Source organism: Microcebus murinus, chromosome 15 (assembly GCF_040939455.1).
Source record: "Microcebus murinus isolate Inina chromosome 15, M.murinus_Inina_mat1.0, whole genome shotgun sequence".
Classification (NCBI taxonomy): domain Eukaryota; kingdom Metazoa; phylum Chordata; class Mammalia; order Primates; family Cheirogaleidae; genus Microcebus; species Microcebus murinus.
Genome location: NC_134118.1, coordinates 23,802,137 through 23,824,986, shown reverse-complemented (window position 1 = coordinate 23,824,986; position 22,850 = coordinate 23,802,137). Strand labels below are relative to the sequence as shown.

The window sequence follows — 22,850 nt, the reverse complement described above, 5'->3', positions numbered from 1 at the left end:
TGTCAGTCTAGCTCACCTCAAACTCCTGGACTCAAATGATCCTCCTGCCTCAGCCTCTTGAGTAGCTGATACTACAGGCGGGCACCACCACACCTGGCTAATTTTTTCTATTTTTAGTAGAGATGGGGTCTTGCTCTTGCTCAGGCTAGTCTCAAACTCCTGAGCTCAAGCAATCCTCCTGCCTCAGCCTCCCAGAGTGCTAGGATGACAGGTGTGAGCCACCACACCCAGCCTGGATAATCTATCTTCGACCAAAGGCTCTTTGCCCAGATTAATAAAAGAGGCATTCATTTTTACTCAATAAGTCACAGCAACCCTATGAAACAAAAGATTGGCGATTAGGAGACCTCCATTTTGATCACTTCTGTCAACTTTAAAGCCATAGGAAAAATACCTTATTCCCTTGTGTCTTAATGTCTCATCTGGAGTATAAGAGTTGAGCTGCTTTTACTCACAACACTTCTACTGCCAAAGTGTAGGCATTTGCCACAGCAGACAATTCTCCAATTCTCTACATACACCAACTGGGTGTCCTACAATTCAGTTCAATTCTGGCACTATCCACCTGGAGCTAGCATCAGATCACACAAGTGAAGGGCTCAGTCCCACAAGGCTACCCCACTTCAGATGCCAGTTTCAAGTCCCAGGTTGTCACTGGTACTTCTGGCCAACCAACTATAAATTCAAGGGGTTCTCACAACCCCATTCTCAGGTTGGATAATTTGCTAGACCTCACAGAACTCAGGAATGCATTTTACTTACTATTAGTGTTTTTCTATAAAGGAAACAACTCAGGAATAGCCAAACAAGAGACGTATAAAGCAAAGTATGGGGGTGGGAGAGATGTGGGGAGTTTCCATGCCCTCTCCAGGTGTACCACCCTCCTAGTACCTTGATGAATTCATCAACCGGAAGTTCTCTGAACCCCACTGCTTAGAGATTTTATGGAGGTTTCATTACATAGGCACAACTGAGTAAATCATTGGCCATTGTGACTAAAATTAATCTCTAGCCCCTCTCCCTCCCAGGAGGTCCAGGGAGTGGAGCTGCAAGACCCAAAGCTCTAACCTCATGGTTGGTTCGTCTAGCAAACACCCTCATCCTAAAGCTAGCTAGGGGCCCACGAAGAGTCACCTCATTAGGATAAACTCTGGTGTGGTGAAAGGGGTTTGTTATCAATAACAAATCATCTCTATCACTCAGGAAATTGCAAAGGTTTTAGGAGCTCTGAGCCAGGAATTAAGGATAAAGAACAAATATATATTTCTTATGAAACTGAGCCCATCAAACTTAACCTGCTTTGCTTGCTTTTAGACATTTGTTTTTAGTTGATTTTAAAACCTCTATAGCTATATACCTAAAGGTCATGTAGCTAAGCATAACTAAATCTCCACGAGCTTCCTTATAGATAACATCTCTGACAAATGGATCAGTAATGATTGCCTAAGTTGTTTTTCAGAAACTTAGAGTCAGCCCTTGCCCAGTTCAGTCTGGATAAGACCACTGACCCTTTAATTTGGACCTGTGCAACTGTCCAATGTGTGATCTTTTAATGTCAGAGGGCCAAAAACTCCACCCTCATCATGCTAATGCCACTGTTTCCTGAACATGCCATAAAGAGCCACGGAGCTTGACTGTTTGCAGACCAGCAGTTACCTCACTTTTCTCACCACCAATCACCTTTTCCCATGCCTCAAGTCCACCCTGCTTCTTTATCCCATAATTATCCCTAAACCCTATCTTCTAGAAGGCAGTTTTGAGACCTGTTCTCCCATCTCCTTGCTTGGCTGCCTCGTGAATAAACCAATGATCGGCATACTGCCATCATGCTGCCCAGTTGGGTATCACTGCATCGCAAGAGTATCTGACTCATCCACAAGATGCCTCATACTCATGACATTCAATGACTGTGATTCTAATAGCAGAACCAAGATCAGATCCCAGTTTTTCTGACTCACAGTTAAGTCCTTTCTCTACTGAGGTACATTTTGAGAACCATATTCTACTGGGAGAGAAGCTTCCTTTTAGAGGTGACAAAGGGGAGTTCCATGTTATCAGTTTAGAAGTAGAACAATTTTAAATGAGTTATTACTCATTTAAACTACAACTGCCTTTTCAGTTATTCAAGGCCCAATCATACCCTTGTAAGTCACACTGGTCCTTGGCTTCTTTTTATCCTACATCTTGATTACTGGTAAATCAGCACAGCTACAGAAAGGAGGCAAAAACTTACTCAGTTTACTCTGCCACTGGTTAGTAACCTTGGAATTGGGTAGAGAGGTAAATAAAGTTGAAACCAGTTTCTAAAATTAAATTTTTAAAAATCTTTTTATTACACCAGTCTCTCACATAGCCTGAGGTGAAACTCACCGTTTTAGAGTTCTTAGCATCACGCACGAGCCGTTCTGCTGACTTTAAATCTTCCTGGATAGCATCTCCCCCACAGTTTCGTAAGGAATTGAGATGATCTTGTACTTTCACGCATATTCTGTCAATCATCTGTTTCAAACCAGAAAAAGGACAGCAAGCATCCCAGTCAGCCCAGCCGATGTTTGGATAGAAGGAAACAGAATGAAGGAAGATGAGAAAACTTCAGGAAATGCAGAATGTACAAGAATGAAAATATTTAACTGGGATCTTCAAGACTGCAGCTTATATCCAATTATTAACTTAACTATTCATATAAGAAACCTTTGGCAACATTAACTCCAGAAAACCTTTTAAGGAATTTGGTTTCCCTTTCCTGCCTTAGGAAATAAAGCATGCAGAACAAAAGTGAAAACTTCTTGATGATTCAGAATCTTGTAGCTATTCAGTGACATTCTGCTGTAACTCCCCGTCATTAACTTTTATTGAGTGTCTTATATGTGCATCATAGTGTTAGGTACTGAGGAACAAGAGAAATGAAATGTGGAATGCTGAGATTGTTGCAATGACTGCAAAATGATGCCCACAGTCAGTTGTCAATATTACAAAAACAAAAAAATCCCCTGAAAATTGATATTTTTAAAATTAATTTAATTACATCAAATATTTATAAATTAAGAGTCACCAAAAAACAAAAGTTGAGGTTTCATTATATTAACAAAAGTAATGACAAAGTTAATAACATTCTAATTTCTATTCCAATAGGATCTCCCACCCAGGTTAACTGCAGCTCAATCATTTTCAGCTGTTCCATGGACTTAAACACAAAACCCAAAGGGGAAATGGGGGATCACTATGGTAGACAAAAAATACTACAGAAGGGTAAGAGTATGCTCTTCTATTTTTGTACTTACAAAGAAAGCAGAGAAGTCTGTAGAAAAAGATAACCACAGTGTGGTTTAAAAAGCTTCTCCACTATTTTGATCAGAGCTGCAGGCTATTTATTTCATGTTCTTAAAAAATATTATTAATTCTTCAGAGACTTTACATGTCAAGAGTCCCATCCCATCAGATAATTCATTTGGCAGAGGAGAGAATCTAAAAATATTCTTTTTTTGTTAAATTCAAACTTATCTATTTTGAACTATTTGATATCACAACTGTAGGGAAGCTAAAGTCTGCCCTCCTTCCCCCATAAATTCCAAAATGACAGAAACTTAACTTCACTATCCAGAAAATTTATGGTCTGATTATTTATGGTCTTATTATAGAACTTGTGTTTACTTGCTGTAGCAACGTCATCTCTCTTGCCTTTCTCTTTTGTAAAATCGGGTTTATAATGTCTACCCCATCTTCTTTTTTTAGTGTATTAAGAAGACAATTCAATAAAATAATACCACTCAAAGCATCTACTCTGTTGACAAAGGCTGAGTAATGCCAACACTGATGTATATTAAGAGCAGCTCCTATTGCTGTACGTGTGTTGAGGCTACATAAGTGAGCTATCTTGAGCTCCTCGTAGGAAAAAGCAGTTATGTGGATAATGCTTCCCATGTCATATTCTCTCTCCAACTAAAATCTAAGCTTGTAGGCAGGAATCATATCTTAACTTTCTATGTTTACACAATGCTCTGCATAGAGCTAAATAGATGTTTTTAAAAACCTTCTTAATTGATATAAATTCTAACTCTTCTAACTGTTGTATTGATCTGTGCTTCCTAAAGCAAAAATAGTCATCAATAATTCATATCTTACCAAGAATGAATACCTAATTTTAAGAGGCACACACCACACACTAAGAAAGGAACTAATATACACCTGGGACAAAAAAAAAAAAGACTAATTTGAGAGGCATATGGATGCAGCACTATAAAGCTAATCATTGTTAATCGTCATGAGAGACCAAAGAGACTCCTGAAATATATATTATTAAGCATTCACCAAGGAGAGAGGGTTAAAATGAACTCAACAAAAATGGTCTTTAAGTGGAACATTTTTTTTTTTTTTTTTTTTTTTTTGAGACAGAGTCTCACTTTGTTGCCCAGGCTAGAGTGAGTGCCGTGGCGTCAGCCTGGCTCACAGCAACCTCAAACTCCGGGGCTCAGCGATCCTACTGCCTCAGCCTCCCGAGTAGCTGGGACTACAGGCATGTGCCACCATGCCCAGCTAATTTTTTGTATATATATATTTTTAGTTGGTCAATTAATTTATTTCTATTTTTGGTAGAGACGGGGTCTCGCTCAGGCTGGTTTCGAACTCCTGACCTTGAGCAATCTACCCGCCTCAGCCTCCCAAAGTGCTAGGATTACAGGCGTGAGCCACCACGCCCGGCTAAGTGGAACATTTTTTAAATCATATCCAAAAGAAGCATAAAAATTTAGTTCTTCAATTCAAATAGACACAAAACCTCATGTCTCAAAGATTCTTCTGAGCACAGCTCAACAGACCAAATGTGGATACTTAATAATGAAAGAGCTCAAGACTCAGAAATGGTAAACTATTTATTTAAGATGACATAGAATGATTACACAGAGTGCAAATTAAAATTTTTTTAAAAAGTAAATCAAGGAGTTTGACTATCAATTCATAATCCAAGTCCCTAAAGTATATACATATGAAAACTAAAGGAGATACAATCTGAAAGACTGCAATCTCTTGGGTTATCCCATCAGAAAACCTCATGGTGGGTGACAGTCTTAGAGCTCTTCAGTCTAACATCCCTACTTCCCCCTAACCCCCAGATGCTCAGTCTCTCTAAAGCAACACAGAAAAGTTGTTGAATGGCACAGTTTGAGAAGCTCACTTATTTCCAAGGAAATGTAGCTTATATTCTTGGACTTGGTTTTCTTTATTTTGAGTCCTTATCTGTCTTCCTATATCCTTCCTACAGATCCCATATCTTCCACTTAAGAACCCCGTGAACAATCACACACTCTCTTCCATGTGACAGTCTTGCACATATTTGAGCATACATATCTTTTCTTTCTCAATCTTCTTTTCTTCAGGTTTAACATTGCCAGTGTTTTACCATTTTTTACCATTCTCACAGTGACATAGTTCTGCAGTCCTTCACCCGCTTTCCCCAGTCACTTCTCTGCATTCTGTCTTTCATCTAGTGTGCTATGCCCTCCTCAGCAAAATGGATTGTGGACCCGTAAGCACAGAGCTGAACACAGGAATCACCTTTCTCACTATACAATGTAACATATACATCCATTAATGTAGTACAAGTCAAATTGGCTTCTTTGGCAGCCATGTCATGCCACTAATTCATATCATGCTTGCTGGTGACTACTTAGGCTTTTTCAAATATGCAGGGCTATTAAACCCCAGTGTAGGACTCAGAACTATGGGCAATAAATGTCATCTTTTGTTCCTCATAACTTGCTACAACTGTTCTTAGTTCCAGCAAACAGCTTATTCATGGAAAATTTTATCTTCCTACATGTCTGTTTCTCCAGTCAGTTCTTGAGAGATATATTGAACACCTGGAGATACAGTCCTTAACAGGATATATCCCTTGCCATCAAGCAACTTAAAAACTTAAAAGTGGAAAGAAATATTCACAATTAACAGCAACACAAGATATAAAGAGCTACATAAAATAATATCCACAAAGACATGAACATCTTATTTTCTTCATTGCTGAACTCTGATTTCCTACAATAGTGCTTGCCACTTCATAGACCCTTGTAAGTGTTTGTTCAATGATAAATGAATTGATAGAAACTTCTAAAAAATTTCAGCCAAAGGAGGAATCACACTTAGCTGTGGCTAAAGACAGCTTTTCAGCTAGGTAGAATCTGAAAGATTTCTACAGATTGAAAAGAGACACGGGGATTTTAAGTAAAAGAACAAACCTAAGCAGTGACACATCCAGCCACTTGTAACTCCTATTTCCTGGTTGGGAACAGAGGCACCTTATAGAGTGAGATCAGACTGGGAATGTTGGGTTAAGGCACGACGATATAGGACTCCAGCACAGGCTGAGGCTGAACAAAATGGCCAAGGCACAAAGCGTGACTTTCCCAGCTCCTTCCATGATTGTGAGGTTCTAGGAATCCCTTGCCCCATAAACACTCATGGTGGCTCAGCCTCCCTGATACAAAGTATGTAGAAAGCAGGAGACATGGAAGATGGAAAAATTAGTTCTTGTGGTTTTTGTTAAAAAGGTAGGAGGGAGTTAGTGAAAAGACCTTAGCAAGAGAGCAGTAGAACACAAAGAAAAGAATGACTGCGAACGATCCTTCAAAGGTAAATGGACAGGGCATTGGATAGGAAGGCAAATTAAGAGTCCAAGATGAGTCCAAGGCTTCTATCCTCAGTGAATGATGACATCACTGAGAGACATGGCAAAATCAGGAGTTCATAAGGATGAGTTTGGTCTTAATGACTCTGATATCTCAGAGGGCCATGAGTAGAGATGCTGAAAAAGTAATCGAAAAGATAGGACTTTCTGGAAACAAAGAGGAAGGGTTAGATGTAGGAGTCATCCATAGATGAGAGTGTTCAAATAGAAGTCGATTAGCTAGCCAAAGGAAAAGAACACTAAGTATGAAGCTTTGAAAAAATGCTGCACTTGGGAGATGAGAAAGAGTGGTAGAGTAAGGAGACAGATAAGACACAAAAGTGGCAGAAAGAGTGTCATACTGTCAAATGAACTGAGAAGTAAGTTATAAAAAGACAAGGTGGTCAATAATAATGATGGCAATCATGAAAAAAATGACAGTCACAAACATTAATGTTTCCTGGTGAGGTACCATACTGCAAGTCTTATCTCAATTAATTCTAACATATCTTCTGGGACGTACTAACATCATTCCCATTTTACAGATGAAGACAATGAGGCTGAAAGAGGTTAGTAAATGACTAACCTAAGTTCACACAGATAGGGAATAGCAGAACCTGGATTTAAATCTGGGATCATCTGATTTGAGAGTCCAAGTTCCTAAGTACTCTCCTGCCTCCTTTCATCAAAAGATGAATGAGAAAAAGCCCCCAGGACTTGGTAATGAAATGACCATTGAGAGAGCCGTTTCAGTACATATGTAGGTACAGAGGCCATGTTTCAAAAGGTTACAAAGTGACTGGACGGCAACTGTGGTCATGACTCCAGTATAAAAATCTGCATATGAAAGAATGGAAAGAATATGCTGAGTAAATAGCTCTAAGCAGTAAAATTGCCTTTTTTCTTTTCTTTTTTTGGGTGAGAAGACTAAAGAGAAGATCTGGTAAATGACAGGTAGCTCTGGGCCTGTTTCTATAAGTGTGGTTTTATCATAACAGCCATGCTCATTCATTTACATCTATCTACGGCTGCCGTCACTCTGCAACAGCAGAGCTGAGTAGCTTCAACAGAGACCCTCTGCGATTCAAAGCCTAAAACATTTACCATATGGCCTTTTACACTAAAGGTTTGCTGACTCCTGATTAAGAGGTTTTCTCAGATGGAAAAGAGGTTTTCTCAGATCAAAAGCAGAGGGGGAAGGTTGAATCTTATAAAAATCTTTTTAAATCAAAGTCAACAGACAACAAGAAGTATGTGAATAGTTATGAGACTAATGTTTCATGAAAACATATTACACATTAATGCCTCAGTGTCACCTGAGAATGATGAATGGCTATGGAATTGGCAGGGGTATTAGTCACAGAGGGTCTATTCTTTCTATATTCAGATTTCTGGAAACTTGAAGGTAAATCCCTCCTCAAGTGACTGAAATGATTAAAGTCTGAAAACTGCTAATCATAATGTCCTAAGAAATTCCCAAAGTGAAATGGTGGCAATATACCTACTGCATAATGACTCAAATAATTCAGAATAATGCCATCTATGCAGAATTAAACATCCACATACCCCTCTTGTGTATAATTTTCTCTCAATTGATGAAATGTACTTTTAAGAGTGAGCATTACAGGTTGCTGCAGTAATTTTTCTGGATGAGCAAAATCCCCTTTGAATTAGGAAAAAAGTTGGAAAGATACTGTATTAAGAAAAGAAGCCTGCATTATGGTAGCTCATAAAGGAACATGAAGCAAAGTTTTAATGTAACTCTCATTGCTTTTAATGTTAAACACTCAAACCAGGAAATAACTGTAAACCATAAAGTACTAAGCTAATATTAGTCTCTTGTAGGAAAAGAAATTAGATTTTTAAGGCACTAGTAAAGTCAAAATAATGTTTTCTTTCTCAAAAGTCCTGCTACTTCACTAATATAGCTATTTTTTTTTTCTCAACACATACTGGTTTACTTTTTCTTATTTAAAAACACATGTTTACTGCAAAAGTCCTGCTACTTCACTAATATAACTATTTTTTTCCTCAACATATGCTGGTTTACTTTTTCATATTTAAAAATACATGTTTACTGCAAAACATTCAAATCATACTGAGAAGTATAAAAGAATGAAATGTACCTAATCACATCACCTGAGATAACCATCATTAACATTTTGATGAACACCCTTTTACAAAGCTTTATACATATTTATGCAGTCATCCAAACTTTACCTAATTGGAATATTATATATGATTTATTTATTGTGGACACTTTTCTTTCATTTTCTTTTAAGAAAAAGGAACAAAAAAATTAATGGCATCTGAATAAGGTGAAAAAAACATAGTACAAACCATACAAAATGGTTTAAAATGACAAAAATTTCCCTACCAGTCAGTTCCCTTCAATCTGCAGAGGTAAACATTTTTGAAAACTTCCTGCTTCTTTATTATTTCTGATGGCTTCCACTTTAAATTTAAATAGTATACTTATTTTTATATTTCTGATTTATGAATTAGAGAAAATAGTAGTTGATTCCATGAAAAAAAGACTAAAAATTTAGCATACTTATGCTACCATTCAACATTCTCCCTCTTCAACCCCTAATTTTAGTTTCATTACTTTTACGTTATCAAGATTTTCAACATTTACATTCTGTTATGTAACCATAATTACGTTTGCCCTTCTTGTCTAAGTTGATATTAAATTTTTAAACCCTCTAAAATGTAGTTACAAAATTATGATTGTGGGCCCCATAGGGAAAGATAAAAAAAAATTGTGAAAAGATGGCACTGAGTGAGAAGTGGCCACGTGCCACACTTATCATCCGGGCAACACTTGCAAGATGAGGTGGGTGCTCAGAATGTGCCCGGTTTATGGATGGGGAAACTGAGGCACAGAGAGGCAGGGAGACCCGTCCTACAGGCAGTGCTGGTGCAGCTGGGATTTGGGTCCAGGCCGGGTAGCTGATGTCCCCCGACTCCCCTCCCTGTGCTCACCGGCCCCACGCCCTCACTCCTGCAGACCACCGGGCAGGCACCTGCTTCTCGGCGCTCTTGGGGGGCCACTGCGCCAGAGGGCTCGGCGGCCTCCACACTCGCAGGCAGTGCTGCTGTGACAAGGGCAGGTGCTGGGCGGCCGGGCCCATCCCGGAGCTGTGTCCGCCTCAGGGCTCTGGTGAGTCAAGCTTGTTCCTTTAGATGGGGACGGGGGCCAGGGCCGCAGCTCCAAGGACCCACCCAGCCTCACCCCTGCCTCCTTGCAGACAAGTTCCAGTGGCTGTGCACGCAGGGGCTCCCCCTGCTGCCCGCCCGCCCTGGCCTCTCCCCCCGCCTCCCGAGCTTTGGTGCGGGTCCTGGCCTCGGGCTGTCGCGACATGGCCCCCACGTGTCCAGTGGGCGTGGGGTCCCCAGCCTGGGCCCTGGCAACTCCGACGCTGGTGAGGCCTGAGACTCCCGGGGACGGTTCCGAGACGGGGGTGGGAGGGGGGGACCTGGGTCAGGCATCAGAGAGAAGATCGGGGCTTTGCAGGGGGAGTCCGGCCCGGCGTAGGGTCTGAGCTGGGTCTAGGCTCTGGACTGGGGTCTGAATCTAAGGCAGGCGTCTCCGGGACGTAGGGGGACCAGGTCCCAGCACTGGAGCGGGTGGGGGGACCCAGAGGCAAAGCCCAGCAGGTGCTCAGGTGCCCCCACCAGCCCCACCCACAGGCACCGTCGCCCTGAACCAGACCAGTGACATGTGCCGGCACTTCACCCACCCGTGCCCCTACGGCCGCTGCCGGCCCGCCCCGTCCAGCCACCGCTTCGAGTGCCGCGTGGGCCACGCCCCGGGCATGCGGGGCCGGTGCGTGGGTGAGCGGCGGCCGGGAGCAGGGGGACGGCAAGTCCTGCCGAGCTGGGAGCTCAGGGTCCTCTGCCCGTAGACGTGGACGAGTGCACCAGCAGCCCCTGTCACCACGGGGACTGCATCAACGCACCGGGCTCCTACAGCTGCCGGTGTCACCAGGGCTTCCAGGCCACGCTCAGCAAGCAGGCGTGCGTGGGTACGGCCTACTCACAGAAGTGTGAAGGAATAGAGAGAAATGAACAGAATGTCTCCAAAAGAGCAAATTTAATCAGCTTCAGATTTTTTGCCTATAAGCAGAAGTTCCTAATATTTGTACATAAATCTAAAATGTATCTTACTGGCAATATTAAAAGGAACAAAATCATCAACAATTAAAAGTGCATATTTAGCACAAGAATTAGACTACATTTTCCTCCCTCTACATATTCCCTCAAGCTCTCCTTAGATTCGTTGTTACTTTCAGATGCCAGTCCTTATTGTCCCGTTGAAAATGATTCAAATGTGCAAAGTCCTTTGCTCTTAGAAGGGTCAGGTAGTAGTAAAAGGAGAAAGTTGCTGGCTCACTTACCTGCTGAGTAGTGCTGGTGACAATACCCTGCTGTAGGCGGTAAGCCTGCTCTTGAAGGTATTTTCTAGTCTCGTGATTTCGCAGCAGATAGTTTTCTATCTGAAAATTAAGCACATGTACTCCTCAAGAACATGTTTCAACTCAGCGGAGTATAAAATTGTGAGTGAAACAGTTGCTGAACTTAAAAACTAAAGCACTAATATACACGTCCTGCCACAGTGCTTTGACCCCACAAAACACATGGGATGAGAAAACTGGCTTTTATTGTGATTTATTACTGGTGTTTTTAGTTAGAAATTTAACTTGCTTTCAACTTACTGGGGTGCAAAAACAAACCAACAAAACAAAACAAAACAAAAAAACATATTTAACTTGCAGGTAGTTGGAGGAATTGTTATGTGACTCAGTTGAGGAAGATAAGCAAGTGGTTAATGGCCTGTAGGATCAGAGACCCCACCTCCTGACTTTTCATCACTCTTCAGCACACAATGCAATCCTTTTCCCTTATGAATTTTTAACCATTCAGCAGTTCAGAAGTTAAATAAATAGCTCCAAAGAAAACATGGATGGTACTCTCTGAATCTCTTAGCCTTATTCCAGTCATGGAATCCACCAGTACTTCGAAAATTCATGATTTTAAAGTATAAAGAGATACAGAAAACAGCTATAAAATTTGAAGGAAACAGGCTAGTAAAACTCAAAGACACAGACCAATTTCATTAGTTCATCAAATTTTCATATTTTCTCAAAATAAGACTGATTTTAATAAAATTATAGAAAATAAGCAAACGGATTTCCACAGAAAATGAGAAACCTTTAAGTTGCTTGACAATCTGTATTTTTACACATATAGAATCTCCTATGAAAAATTCACATGTACAAATGATAACTAGATTGAAATAAAGCATTGAAGAGGACCCATTTGCAACCAATATACATTGAAGAAAAAACTATAGTGTTAACTACTGGGAATGATGGAGACCTGTAAAGACGCTTTCTAAAGAATAATTTGAGGAGGGTAAATTATGCCATCTGTTGTTTTGTTTTCCTTATTGGTTTTGTTTATTTTTAATAACACTACTTAACCATTTGGCTTTTAACTTGTCACAACATTTCCCTGGTTAAGAACGTCTAATAACTGTGAAGCTCTAAGTATTACTACATTTTTATTTTAATTTTCCATATGCTAAAATGACTACTACTTAATACCAATTAGGAACAATTAAAGTACAGACTATAATTACAATCACCCCTGGAAACTACAAAGCAGAACAAAATGTACCTTTCTATTAAACACAAATGAAGAAATTGTAAAAACGAAAAGATCTCTGAAATAAAACATCATTAAAGTGACACATTAATGCCTTGACATTATATTACATTAACTTTCTCTTGCTGCTTCCCAAGAAGTCATCTCTTTTCAAGGTGACATGACCATCAATGCAAAATTTTCTGCTAGTAAGATTCTTGCCTGAAACATGACAGGCACACACTATCACTCAGCTTCAAGTCCTTTTGCTTTGTTATTTGTTCTTTTACATTTGGCCTCACAGAGTGCTGGCCGTGGCCTGGGTCTGAGAGCAGTTTGCTTATTCAAGAGGCCCATCTCACACACAGGCAGTGCACCCAAGGCTGCCTCATGCCTTTCCAGACCTTTCCCCAGATGCACTAGTGGTGCTTCACAGACTTAAGCCAGAAAGGAATTTTTGAGAAAAATAATACTCAAGGGTTGTTTCTAAAAATCAGCTCAAGAGGAAGAAAGAATAACAACTTTCAAGTTATTCTTGAAATAATAAGTCATGTACACATCACCATTGAAATGATTTGCATATTAGACTGACAGCGTAATGGTGCCTGTAGGCACCATTTCAGGATAAGGACAGAAAACACAGCTCCTGAAGGCTACGGACTCAGGGCCTGGCTAAGGTCAAACAGAAAGTGAAGGACCCAAAGGGTCATTATCATGCTCACCCAGGCCCCTGGGCAACAGAGAGCAAGCTGGAAGGTAGTCTGGAGCCACTTAGACATCTCCAGTCTCTGCTGAAAATAGTAGCAGCATAAGAAGCCAACAAACTATATTTAAGTAAAGGAATCTTGTATTTAAAAAAGAAACTTACAAAGATTGAGTATTGAATCACAATATTTTTTCTTTAGTAGAATAAAAGTTAATTGCCATATTTCTTCCAGAAGACAGAGACCTATCTGTTAAAATGAAAACTTGAATAAATGAGCACAGTGAGTTTTATAAGGAAATCCAATAAATCTGCGTTTAAAGTCACCAATTGTTTATTTAAAGAGCACAAATTTTATAATTAACATATTTGTACCTTCCTTTGCCCTTAGCTTCCATTTTCTGTAGCTATTTTCAATTTTCTGCCCTATAAAATATATCTTGATATAACATGATTAATATCTACCACATTTGTAACTGTTTTCTATTAATCACATTTGTTCTTTTATCTTCCCCTCTTTTTCTGCCTTCTATGGTTTTAATTAAGCGTTTTAAATGACTACATTTTTCTTCTCTCTTAGCATATTAATTATATCTCTTTTAAAATTATTTTTAGTACTTGTCCTTGTGCTTAAAATATACATTTACAAATAATTCAAGTATACTTTCAAATAACCTTACAACAGATAGTGCCAATTCCCCCCTCTGATCCTATAACATTACTGTCATTCATTTCACTTACCCATATACTAAATAATCACCTAGTACATTGTGGTTATTATTACTTTGAAAAAACAGTCATCTCTTCGATTGATTCATAACAAAGAAAATATGATTTTATTTACTTTCTTTTATTCCCTGATGCTCTTTCTTTATGCAGATCCAATTTTCTAACTCAGATAATTTTCCTTCTCTATGAAGAATTTTTAAACATTTCTTGCAAGTCAGATCTACTGGTGACACATTTCCTCAGCTTTTGCTCATCTTAGAAAGTCTTTCTCCTCCACTTTTGAAGGATAATTTTGCTGGACATAGAATTCTAGGCTGCTGGGGGTTTTGGTATCAACACTGTAAGTATTTCATGCTCCTCTCCTCTTGCTTACATGGTTCCTGACAAAAAGTCTGATGTGATTCTTATCCTGGTTTGTCAACATGTAAGGTGATTGTTTTCTCTCTAAATATTTTTTTAAAAATTTTCTCTTTAAAGTTCTCTCTTTGTCTTTGTCTTTCCAAAGTTTGAAAATGATATGCCTATGTGCATATCATTTAGGCATAAAATGATATGCCTAAATTTTGGCATTTAGCCTGCTTGGTGTTCTCTGAGCTTTCTGGATTTGTGGTTTAGTGCCTGTCATTAATTTCAGAAAACTCTCAGCCATTACTACTTCTGAAGTTTTTTCTCTTCCTTTCTGTTTTTATTTTCCTTCAGGAATTCCCATTACATGCATGTACATCTTTTTATAATTGTCCTACAGTTTTGGGATAGTTTATTATTTTTCTTCTTTTTTCTTTCATTCTTTTTTCTCTTTGTGATTTAGTTTGGGAAGATTCTATTGAAGAATCTTCGAGCTCAATGGTTCTTTCCTTGGCTGTGTCCAGTCCACTGATGAGCTCATTAAAGGCATTCTTCATTTCTGCCACAGGTTTTTGATTTCTAGCATTTTCTTTTATTTTTTTCTTAAGAGTTTTCATTTCTATGCTTACATTACCTATCCGTGCTCGCATCCTGTCTGCTTTTTCCATTAGAGCCCTTACCATGTTAATCACAATTATTTTAAATTCCCTGTTTGATAATTCCAAAATCTGTGTCATATACAAGCCTGGCTCTGATGCTTGCTTTGTCTATTTCACATTGTGTTTTTTCTTGCCTTTTAGCATGTCTTACAATTTTTGGTAGAAAGCTGGGCATGATATATCCAGTAATAGGAACTATGATAACCAGGCTTTTATGTTAACCTGGCTGGGAGTTGGGCTGTGTTTAATATTTGCTGTATCTATAAGGGCCAGAGGCTTCAGTTTCCTCCAGTGTTCTTGTCTTTGTCTTCCCTGTCATTTTGAGGTTTCCCCAGAAATTCTTTCTTAGAGTCTGTGTCTTGCAGCTTGCTCAATTGTAATCCACTGTTACTTTATTTGATGTGGTGATAAGATGTTAGGGAGAGGAAGCATTCTATAATTTTATGATTAAATTTAGGGGTTTTTAAATGGGTCCTGGGTCCCTGGGCTGTGGCCTTCAGAAATGTTTCTTAGCCTTTTTTCCCCTTCCCCTTATGAAAGACAGAAGAGCTATAGGGGGCTGAGTTGTCTATCTTTTCTCAAATTTGGATTAGGCTCTGGTAAAGTAGTTCTCTGGCTAGTAGGCCTTTGTTATATAGAACAGAATATACTAGGTGTATTTCAAAATTTCTCCCCCTTCTCCCTGCCAGAAACATAAGGAAGTCTTCTCCATTCTTTACCATGACAGCCTGATGGAGCTTCTGGAAATAAAATCCATGAAAAGATTGGGGCTTCCTTAAAAGTAGATTCCTAAGTGTTTTTAGTTCTTAAGCTATTCTACACTAAGCCTCTAGCAATTCATCAGTTACTGTTTAAGTGCTCCTTTGAGTTACTGACTCTACCAGCTTTGGCTTTTGGTATCGGATCTTGGCAATGATTCACTAATTCACTGTGATTCTCTGTACTTGCCCGTCTCTCCAGTTTCCAGGGTGACAGCTTGCCTTGTGTCCTCAGCTGTCTGATAGATCAAAGAAAAGTTGATTTTCTGTTTGTTCATTTTTTTTTCCTTGTTGTAAGTATGGGAGTGATGACTTTCCAGCTCTTTAGATGTCAAATCTGAAACCAGAAACCTGGTTTCCCTAGAGTATGTCACTGATTTGACGCTGACTAATCCCTTTAGAAAATATAAAGATATCTAACATTTATTAACAAACTGCTTTTCACCCATACTACCTCCTTGAATCTCCATGGTCACCTCTGGCAAACTACTTTTTCTCCCAGGGCTTCATTCTTTTTATCTGTAATAATAGAGCTTATTTCGTGGGCTTATCTTAACACGTTAACTGCCATGTGAGTTGTATTTAACTCACGCTAGTTTTGAGCCCGGGGCCTCTGTGTTTCATGAGTCACATGTCTCTTCACCTTGGGAGCCAAGTAAACTCACACAAAGAAAACAATATAAAAATAACAAATTTTTCATTAAATTAGAAAGGATCATTCTGTTTTTGAAGTTTTTATTCATTTTTGCAATAAAACACTGTGGCCCCAAGGGAAAAAAAAATGTTTTTCTAGTGTGGCAGTTTAAAGACTACATATATTAATGTATGTAAAGCATTTAAAACAGTGCCAGACACCCAGTAATAACTATATGTTAACTGTCAGCTAAACATAGTTACAGTATAGCTTTATTTTTCCTACTTATATAGATGACAAAAAAATCAGAAAAATCAAGCAACTTATTGGAGGTTACAGGAAGAGTTTGACTGGAAGTCAGATCTGAATCCAAATCTTGGATAATTTCTTTTGCTATACCACAGCTATCTCTTCCCTCACCCCCAATCTTACTCCATTTAATTCAACAAATGCCTAAGAAGTATCCAGGCACGCATGCTGGGCACTGTGCTAGCTCCTGGGAATAAAAAAGATGAAAAATTATACAGACTGTGTCTTCAAGGAGCTCACAGTTCACTCATTAGAAGAAAAAAATATGGACGCAAGTAACTTAAAACAATGTCACAAGGCCAATGACAGAGAAAAGAACAGGAAATCCTGGGAAGACCTCGCACCTAGGGGAAGGAAGGGACTCTGAGAAGTCTTTCCAGATAAATTGACACTTGGTTTCAATCTCAACAGCTGTTCATGACAGTGGGGAAAGCAGGAAGATGCCTGGAGTGTGGCCATGATTCTCCAACTTAAAAATCACCAGGAGAGCTTGTGGAAACACAAACTGCTAAATCCTACCCTAGTTCCTGAGGCTCGAGAATTTGCATTTCTAATGAGTTGCCTGAGAAGCAAAACAAAAAGTAAAGAGCTAGTAAGAGATGAAGTGGGAGGTGGACAGGAGGCAAATCCTGCATAGAATGTTCTGCTGTGTTAAGAAGTCCAGGCTTTATGTATTCTGAAAGCCACTAGGGAAAGACAGAGTGATGGTTTTAGTCTGCTCAGATTGACCAGAAATATGGTGGCTATTTTTGGAAAATAGCCCAAACATGGAAAACTAACAGGAGGAAGCAAATGTGACAGTAATCCAGGTAAGAGTTGATGAGGTTTGAAGGAAGGTGTAACAGGAACAAAGCAGAGTAACTGAAGAGATTTATGCTATAGAATCAGTGGACTTGGTGACTGGCTGGCTGCAGAAGATGTGGGAAAGGAAAGGCAATCTTGGAAGACTGGATGGAGAGTGGTACTGTGACATAGTCGTCACCCCTCCTCTCATAGATATGGAAGGGAAATATTGAGAGTGGGGAATATGTAACAGAGGGACTGGCCTGAAAAAATGGCAAAAATATTTTCTGTCTCTTTAAAACATCCTGCACTCCTTATTTGAGAATTAAAATCTGCATCCCTGCCTCAGGCCAGTGGTTAGGAGGGGCAGGGTAAATCTTTTGGTATTTATGCTAAAGGAGAAGCCTCAGCCCAAACCTGGTAAAGGGAGGTCCTAGTGGAGGTCCTGAGATTGATGGGACTGTAGATGAACAGTAATTGCCTGGAGCTGAGAGCCCATCCTTTAAAAGCTCTGATTTCAGCTTATTATTAGGACGACGGCTTTTTAGACAGGAGTCTCCATCCTCCTCCTCTGCTGACAAAGTAATAAAGTATCTCTTTCCTTTGTCCCCCAAAACTTGTCCTTATTCTTCTGATTCTGCCTTGTGAATAATTATTGAGGTTTGGGTAATAGTACCACCAAGAAAAGAGAAAAAGTGAGGAGGACTTAAAAGAGTCCCCAAGTAACACCACAGTGTGGACGGAATAGGCTTTTTCAGATGTGAAAATTTGAGCAATCTAAAATGGAGAGAGAGGTAGCCATAGAAAGAGAAGGGTGAAGACATGGAAGAGCAAAGGAATGGCTCTCAGGGCAGGTTTCCAGCACCAGGCAGAGAATATGAGGTCAAAGCCACCAGTGAATGGCTGGGCTTGTAAGGGCAAGGTGCTTATCATCCTCTGAGTTTGTCAGAAAGGAGAAAGGAATGGCTGTGGATTTAGATATATTTATGATGAATATGGTGACGTGAGAGCTCAATAACATCTTAATTTTTTTTTTTTTTTTTTGAGACAGGGTCTAGCTCTGCGATCTGGCTAGAGTGTTATCTAGCCAGATAATCTAGTGGTTAGTATTATCACAGCTCACTGCAACCTCAAACTCCTGGGCTCAAGTGATTCTCCTTCCTCAGTCTTCTAAGTAGCTGGGATTACAGGTGCATGCCACAATGCCTGGGTAATTTTTAATTTTTTTGTAGAGGCAGGGTCTCTCAGTTGCTCAGGCTCATCTTGAATTCCTGGTTTCAAGCGATCTTCCCACCTCAGCCTCCCAAAGTGCTAGGATTATAGGTGTGAACCACCATACCTGGCCAATACTTTAAATTTCTTGATGAAGAAAGGAGGAATGTTTGTGAACTAAGATAAAATCCTACCCTCCCTCTGCTGACTGAAAAAACCCCCTCTCAGCCAACGGTACCCAGAGAAACCTTAAAACTGAGGTTCCCCCCCACACACAGGGTGGGAGGTCAGACACACCTCCTCACACCCCCTTGTCCCTTGCTAACAGCCATCAGTTCTTCACCCTAAGAGCTAAACAGAAACAAATCTCAGGATCCAGACCAGCTTTCTTGCCCATAAGAGACCACCCCAACGCTGGAGTGGTTTTACCCTGACTATAGACCATGCACGGAGAAGTTTTTCATGTCCTCCACTTCATAATTTGACATCAGAGGGCCACCATTTTCTGCATATGGAGCCCATAAAGGGGCATAAAGCTAGCATGTGTAGGCATATGTTCTCCTTTCATAAATATTCATGACTCCCATGCTTGTTCAATATGTATATTTGGCCACTCCACTTAGCATATATTCCTTTCCCATCTTCGTCCCTCCCTCCAAGCAAGAAGCATGTGTTTCTGGCTTCTGGCTAGAGGCTCTGCTTCCCAGGCAGTTGGAATGGCCACCCACAGGCTGTAACCTTTTATGAAAAATAAAGCTCTCCTTTCCAAATATATAAGCCATGTCATTTTCTTCAGTTAACAGGTTCTATCTGTTGAGGATGAAGGGGAGGGAAGTTGTACAAACTGACATTCAGTTCCACACATTCTCCAAAGGACCGTCAGGAAGTTAACTACGCTAAAGCTCTGGCATGTTGATGTTGTCAGAATGTTATTTTACTCCACTTAAACTGCATGACAAGTTTTAGTCCTCCTTATTTTATTCCTCCCCCAGCTATGCATTATGACAGCAGTGATCATAAGAACATGAGATAGCGTGGGGGAAAAAGTTATGTAAAATAACAAAGTACTGTTCATATGTTCAGAATTATTATTAACACAATTCAAATGTGAATTTCTTATAATCAAGCTACTGAATCTTTAATACCTTTTGCAGAGCTTCTTCTGTCTTTTCAGGGTTTGTTTTTAGGGCTTGAGAAGCATCATACATAGGAATTGGCATAAATCTCAACGTATAGTTCCTAGAAAAAAGGAGAAAATAATACAGTCATTTAAAAATACTTCCTATTACCTTAATTCAGCATTCTTTTTTTTGAAAACCAAAAGGATAGTTACAGGAGTAGCCTAGAAAATTTGAAATCACCAGATCTTAAGGCCCTAGACTGCAGACTAGTCTTCGTTAATATCCCCATATACATCACCACAGGAAGCCTTTTAATTCATACTGTCTTTGCAGAACTGACACAACTTTGGGAATTCAATTTTGAATTATATCATGGACAGAATTTTCACTCTGGGACTGGAAAGATGGACTGAGAGAAGCCTAGAAAAAAAAGTCCAGCATCAATTTGCTACATGGGTCTTTGTAACTCATAGAAGAAAAGAAAAACAAAACAAAAAACATTTGCTTCCAAAGTAAGGCCATTAGCATCCACAAAATAGTCTATTCAGTCTCCAGGATCCTTTAAATCAGCAGTCCCCAACCTTTTTGGCACCAGGGACCCTGTGCTTGTTTTCTTGCAACTAATGCCAGGCTGATCTGACAGGGGGCGGAGCTCAGGCAGGGATACAAGTGATGGGGAGTGGCTACAAATACAAAATACAAATCCCTCACCTGCTGCTCCCCTCCTGCTGTGGGGCCAGGTTCCTAACAGACCATGGACTGGGACAGGTCCCTGGCTGGGGGGTTGGGGACCACAGCTTTAAATAAACAAGTCCAAGACAAGGGATTGTCTCTGTATGAGCTGCTGGGAAAGGGTGGGCTGCCTCTGATCTCTCCAGGCCCTTTCAGTTTTCCAAGATCAGCCAAGTTCACCAGAAGCCAAGTGAAACAACTATGGAGTGCCATGTCCATATATTATCTCATTGCTATTGGCAGGCAGATAAGAGTGCAGGGGTGAGTCATTTTTGTGTGAGGAGAACACACAGAACTCTGAATCTGGTCCCCAGCCTTTGATCCTGACCCTGCTACAAACTGCTATGTGCCCAGAGGACCACTAACACCTGATCTTCTACCGCAAACTCCTGCATTAACAATGTCTTTTCTTCCCCACCCCAAAATGCATCTTTCCCTTTATATAACACGGCAGTCAGGAAGAATGTCCTTTTGGGCCACTTGATGGCAACTGGGACATTGGAATTGCACAGTCAGTTGCTTTGTTTAGGCCTCTAAACCAACAGCAGCACTCACAGTGTGCCTCTCAGGCATCTTTAGATGATATCCACTGGAAGAGCAAATTAACAATGAATTCCTAAAATAAGGTACAATGAAGAAATAATAAAGAAAACAACCACCTTAATAATAGTAATAGTCTAGATGGGTATTATTTTATGGAAAAAAATATTCAGCCAGTCCAACTTATAGGGTGGTTTCATGTAAAATAATCAAAGAGAAAACTGTAATTTCTATAACTTTAATTTTTATCTTAGCTTTTTTTTTAGCAAAATTGTTTTTGTTTGCCTTAAGAGGAGCCAGCCAACTAAAACGAAAAGACAATATGTCTTTTTTACAGTCTTGGAAATTTTCTTTATCCTCATCCCATTTTTATGTTACAGACCAGCCTAGTTTATTTAAACCAAACTGATTCTGAAGCATTGGCATCTTGGAGCAGATCTGGGGAGCCCTACCATCAATCTGGAAACACGGGGCATCGGGTGTGCGTGTTCCCAGCTTCTCTCGGGCAGCGGTCTGGGTTGACAATCTACAGCAACATCACAGTGACAACTGTGTTGCTAGCACCCCAATGCAGCTAAATGTAAATAAATGTTCTCATTCGAGGTTTTGCGGTGCAACAGGAATAACCATAGGTGGCTCAGCAGTTGTGGAAGGCTCTGGAGAGAGGTGGCAATGGTGATTCAATGGCGGAAGCTGCCTTACCCAGACTTAGTGATGGCCTGAGGTCAGTAGAGAAAAAGGGCCAAGGGGCCAAGCCTTTGTGATATTTAGTGTAACAACTTCAACCTCCTGGGTAAAGTAGAGCAACAGGATCTGGAATTGGAAGGCACTTAGGATCATTTACTCTAATCGTCTCACTTTATGAAAAAATGAATTAATCGGAGAGGTAAAATGTTTTGATCAAGATCTTAGGCTTGTTGGTGACAGAGCTGAAGACTGAATGGAGGACTCCTAATTCCTGGTCTAGGAAATGTTTGGCATGAGAGACCCTCCCAGGAGGCCTCACATATAAAAGGAATTTGGGGAAACAGGATAATGGGCACTTCCTCCCTTTCCCCAAGGAAATGGCTTCTATGCTAATGGTCTCTAATTTCCCACACACATTTTATAGCATCTCATTTTTAATGCTATAAATCTATTTTTGACTATTTTGGCTTTTATAATATGAGGATGGAAAAGCCCAGAAAGAACCAGATTCCTAGTACTATTTTCAACCACAGCTAGTATTGCTATTTCTTCATTTAGTTTACTAGGAAAGTAAATTTGACAATAAATAATAATTGCAGGCTTCAGTTATTGAAGTAATAAAGAAAGCCTTTTACAGTAATGAAGCGAATTAGCCCTGAGCTTGCCACTTATCAATTTCACCTTTATTTTCTGGATCCCAGTTTTCTTCTCTCAAGTGAATTCAGAGTTGTTACAATAGGCAAAAGAGCAAGGGACAGTGGAAATAGACCATGAAACCACAAAGGGTAAAGGAAATAAGGCAACCATCATGTGGCCCTTTCCCATAATCTTGTTTAATCCCCACGACAGTGTAGTGTCTTTGACAAAACAGGCTAACTCTGCCCTCATTTTATACTTTCTCCCACCAGGAGAAAGTCAGTATCTTCCAAGATCCCATGGCTGGCCAGCAATAGACTGAAGTCAGACCCAGATTTTCTGATCTCCAATCTGTTATTGCTTGTACGATCCCACAGATAACACAGGCATCACTGGTTCTTCTGTATTTTTCCAGAAAGGACTCCTAATTAAAACTTACTTTTCCATAGCAACAGCTATATCTTGAAAGCCTTGTGCAGTGATGTTGTTCTTGTCCCATATCACAGTCCTGTTTGTAAACCAAATCATATAAATGATCAGACAACTTAGGAATGGAGGAAATGATTCTCCCACTGAATGTAAACCTATTATAGGACCACTGTCTAGATAGTTCAGCACAGCAGAGGAAAAATGTTCATCTTCATTTTGAACAAAACAAGTATTAGCGTTTCTCCCAACATTTTAATCTTAACACATTT

The 22,850-nt window shown here is 39.9% G+C and overlaps 1 protein-coding gene across 7 annotated transcripts in view; it reads right to left on the bottom strand.

Moving 5' to 3' along the window:
- CARMIL1 (capping protein regulator and myosin 1 linker 1) overlaps window positions 1-22,850 on the bottom strand; it is a 318,790-nt gene that overhangs the window by 76,495 nt on the left and 219,445 nt on the right. For all 7 annotated transcript variants that reach the window (XM_012741301.2, XM_012741297.2, XM_076010502.1 and 4 more), the window contains 4 exons: window positions 22,592-22,660; window positions 19,582-19,675; window positions 11,056-11,154; window positions 2,371-2,499 (listed from right to left, as the gene is read on the bottom strand). In XM_012741301.2, coding sequence (XP_012596755.1) covers window positions 2,371-2,499; window positions 11,056-11,154; window positions 19,582-19,675; window positions 22,592-22,660 — 391 coding nt within the window. The remainder of the gene's footprint in view (window positions 1-2,370; window positions 2,500-11,055; window positions 11,155-19,581; window positions 19,676-22,591; window positions 22,661-22,850) is intronic.